A 3,859-nucleotide genomic window follows, 5' to 3' on the forward strand; every position below is an offset into this window, starting at 1 on the left:
GTGGTATATTATTTATTGAGCCGAGTTTAGTTTGTATTAAATTATCGGAGTTGGTAATTTATGAAGGAGAAGAAGGATGAAAAAAAAGAAGTTGAAAAAAAAAAAGAAAAAGAAACCGTGAAAAGAAAAGAAAAAGGAAGAAAGAAAAAAGAATTTGCATAAGTTGGTGTTACTCCTATGTTTTATTTTGATCATTTGAGGAGTTGATTTTATTCGGTTTGGTGAGATTTGATGCCGAATGAAGGGCACATGTGCTTAATTCTATAATTGCGTAAGAATCGGATGTTGTTATTTGCTTCTGTTTAGGTACTAGCTTGGCCGCCTATACCTTCACATTCCCTTAAATGTTTTGCCTTTTCTTACCCATTGCCTCACTTTACCATATTTTTGTAAGCCCTCGGCTGTGACAGGACCTTGTTTGGTTGGAATGTATGTACGGTAGCTAGAATTGTTTATCATATAAGTTGCATGCGTGTTTATGTGGGTCGTAGTTTAGGTGAGCGACTATATTTCTTTCTCTCTTACATTCATATGTTCACCCTTTGCTTCATGAGAGAAGAGTGACCCGTAAGAGTCCGTCATTAAAGGTATTGCAAGGTCGACGGTTCAGATTTATTATAAACATCTTACAACTCATTTGCATTTGACTGTTTTGCTATAACTGTTAGTATGCTTGCATTAAATTGGTTCGAGTGGGCATTTGTAGCTAGCTCTGAGTTTTCATATCCGTTCCAATAGTTTGAATTTAGTTTACTCGAGGACGAGTAAAGGTTTGGTTTGGGGAGATTTAATACGTGCATTTTATATAGTCTTTTTAAGCTTCTTTGTGCACGCATTTCTATGCTATCCTCGTAGTTTTATGCTACGAAATGTCCAGAATATTCTACTTTGGATTGTTTTGCTTTATTTGCAGGAATGGACCCGAAAGTGGTAGAATCAAGCCTTTTATCATCCACTTTGCTTGCATTTAGAGGATGGGTGGATTTGGAGCGGAAACGCTGCTATCTTGGGACATGTAAAGTCATTTCAGAAGCTAAAATAAACAAGTCAATGCTGAAATCAACGAAACAAGTAGCTGGCTGAGTCAACGTCACTCGATCGAAGGCTTTTATGATCGATCAAGTAGTTTTGGATAGCAAAAGACTTCGATCGAGTGAAATCCATGTTCGATCGAATTGCGCATAATTTGAGTTCCTCGATCGAGTAGGTTTTCTACTCGATCGAGAGGTTTTGCAATGAATATGTTCGATCGAGTAGTTCTAAATTGCTCGATCAAATAATTCGCTAATGGGCTCGGGCTTCTTTAGTTTAATTTCGTTTTCTAGGTTAACTAATTGTCTTTCCTATAAATAGGAAAGACGACATGGGGTTTAATTATGACTTCATACATTACTTTTCTTCTTTTTACTGTTGAACATTGCTTTTCTCCCTATTTTTTGGATCCTAATCTGTAATATTCTCTTCTCTTTACTCTCTCTTTAATTTACAATGTTTATTATTCCTTTATCTTTCGCTCTTACTTTGTTTATCAATATGTCTAGCTAAATCTCTTGCTAGGATTTAGGGGATTCGATGAATTATCGTTAGTTGCTAATTAGGTTAGCAGATCTCTCGTTGTTATCATGTTTATGTTGTTAATTACTGCAATTAGTTGTAGCTGGCTACTTGAATCGATGCATTTAGCTTAATTAATCTTGGTAAGCCTTAACCTAGACCGGAAGGTTGGATGGGGTCAGACCCGCAGTGAACAATAGGATGCTTTAGTGAGGGCGGAAGCTACGCTAATAGTATTTTAGGGCAAATTGAGACAGGAAGGAGATATTCGTTGCCCCTTAGACCGATACAATTGACTGATCTGTGACCTTAGCTGCAATTATTTGATATTCATTGATGACCCGACAATCCTAGTTTCCTTTCTCTATTTTTTTGGGAAAATGTAAGTCTTTCATTAATATCATAATCTCCATACAAACTTCTTTTAAGGCAAAGTCCATTGGACCTTTGTTCCTTAATTACTCCTAATTACATTCAACCATGCTAAAGTACGAAGATTTTGACACTTAATTTGACAATTCTTTAGCCTATTAACTACATCACACTTAACCTGTTCCACCAGTTTCTCAGGTCGTAATAAAAACAATTCCACTCTACTCTTGTTACGGCACATCCAGATGTGATACATCAGTGAGGAGACAATGATGTCAGAGCCTTCTTCTGAGTAAGGGTCCTAGACCTCAAAGCTATCCACCACTGTATACAATTTGCTAGTGGAATCTGAAACGAGCACCAATCAGAAACCAACCTACAACAAGTAGCACTGTAGACACACGCAATGAAAAGATGCTTGTGATCCTCAGGCATAATTCCACAAAGATAGCAGCTATTATGTTGAGCAATTCCCATATTCATCAATCTTACTTGGGTGAGAAGTCTCTGTTGAACAATCAACCAGCAGATTAATCTTTGCTTAGGTAACACCCACCTGTTCAGATGCCATGAATGCCAAGTCAACAGTACCAGTGTCTGGTAGCAACCAACTGTAACCATAATTGATAGAGTAGTGAACATTCTGAGCCCAAATGCAGTCCTTCATCAGAGTCTTAATTTGACAGATTTTACGCCATGCCAAGCTGGAATTTAAAGGTGGTTCATAATCTTTACAGATATCACCCTTAATATAAATAGCATGAACCCATTTCACCCAAAGGTGATTTTCTTTCTTCTTAATCCACCAAACATACTTAGCTATGGCAGCACAGTTCCAAATTTGAAGATTCTTGATGCCTAGCCCCCCTTGTTTCTCAGCTCTGCAGACCTTCAAGCCACCATGGCAGGTCTACTCCCATAATCCTTGCCATGCCATAAAAAAATCTCTGCAAATGGCTTCAATCTGCTTGATCACCGTTTTTGGGAGGATAAAAATGCGAGCCCAATAGCTGTGGAGTGTATTAAACAAAGATTGTATAAGTATCACCCTCCCAGCATAAGAAAGCTGCTTTGAACCCAGACCCCTTATCCTGTCAACAACTTTATCCACAAGGCAATTGCAATCCAAAATAGATAACCTCTTGGGAGAGACACTGACCCCAAGATACCCAAAAGGAACATTACCCCTGCACATGCCCGTAGCTCTCTCAACTTCCTTTACCAGTCCTTCATCAACACCATTATAGTAAAAATTGCATTTACCTCTATTCAGCTGTAACCCTGAAGCTTTGGAGAAAAAATTAAATGCATTCACCATTAGCTCAATTGAAGCTCTGTCTCCTTTGCAGAACAGGATCAGATCATCAGCAAAACAGAGATGGGAAATACCAATCCTCTTGCATAACGGGTGGAATCTGAACTTAGCATGTTTCTGAACAATTTGGAGTATTCTACTGAAATATTCAAGACAAATGGTGAAGATGAGAGGGGAAAGGGGGCCCCCCTGTCTAAGGCCCCTTTGTCCCTTAAAAAAACCAAACACCTCTCCATTTAAAGCAATGGAATAAGAAGGTGTACTAATAAATTGCATAAGTATTTGCACCATCTTATCAGGAAACCTCGGAGCTCTTAAAACTTCTTCCACAAAAATCCACTCAGAGTGCTGAAATTAATGGCCCCTGTTACTGCTGCAGAAATCAGGGAAGCTATGTTTTCTATCCCTGGTACTAAAGCACACTGCCCGACGGTTTCGTGATCAATTCTTTAAGGACAGTTGGAACATTGTGGGCCGAGGAGGTGACTGAGGCCATCCATCGGTGTTCAAGAGTGGGCGTTGCTTAAGCAATGTAACAATCTTGTCATAACTTTGGTTCCTAAGACTGCTATGCCGACAATGTAATGCGATTCGGGCCTATAACATCTTTTGCAACAC

General features: G+C 38.8%; 1 protein-coding gene across 1 annotated transcript; it reads right to left on the minus strand.

Annotated features, from left to right (window-relative positions):
* Nucleotides 1-2,181: 2,181 nt before the first annotated feature.
* Nucleotides 2,182-3,532, minus strand: LOC141589846 (uncharacterized). Its single transcript, XM_074410469.1, has 3 exons — nucleotides 2,975-3,532; nucleotides 2,483-2,836; nucleotides 2,182-2,433 (listed from the first exon to the last, which is right to left on the minus strand). The coding sequence occupies exons 1-3, from the start codon at nucleotides 3,530-3,532 to the stop codon at nucleotides 2,182-2,184; spliced, it is 1,164 nt and encodes a 387-aa protein (XP_074266570.1).
* Between the last annotated feature and the right edge of the window lie 327 nt (nucleotides 3,533-3,859).

This window comes from Silene latifolia, chromosome 7, assembly GCF_048544455.1.
Source record: "Silene latifolia isolate original U9 population chromosome 7, ASM4854445v1, whole genome shotgun sequence".
Taxonomy (NCBI): Eukaryota; Viridiplantae; Streptophyta; class Magnoliopsida; order Caryophyllales; family Caryophyllaceae; genus Silene; species Silene latifolia.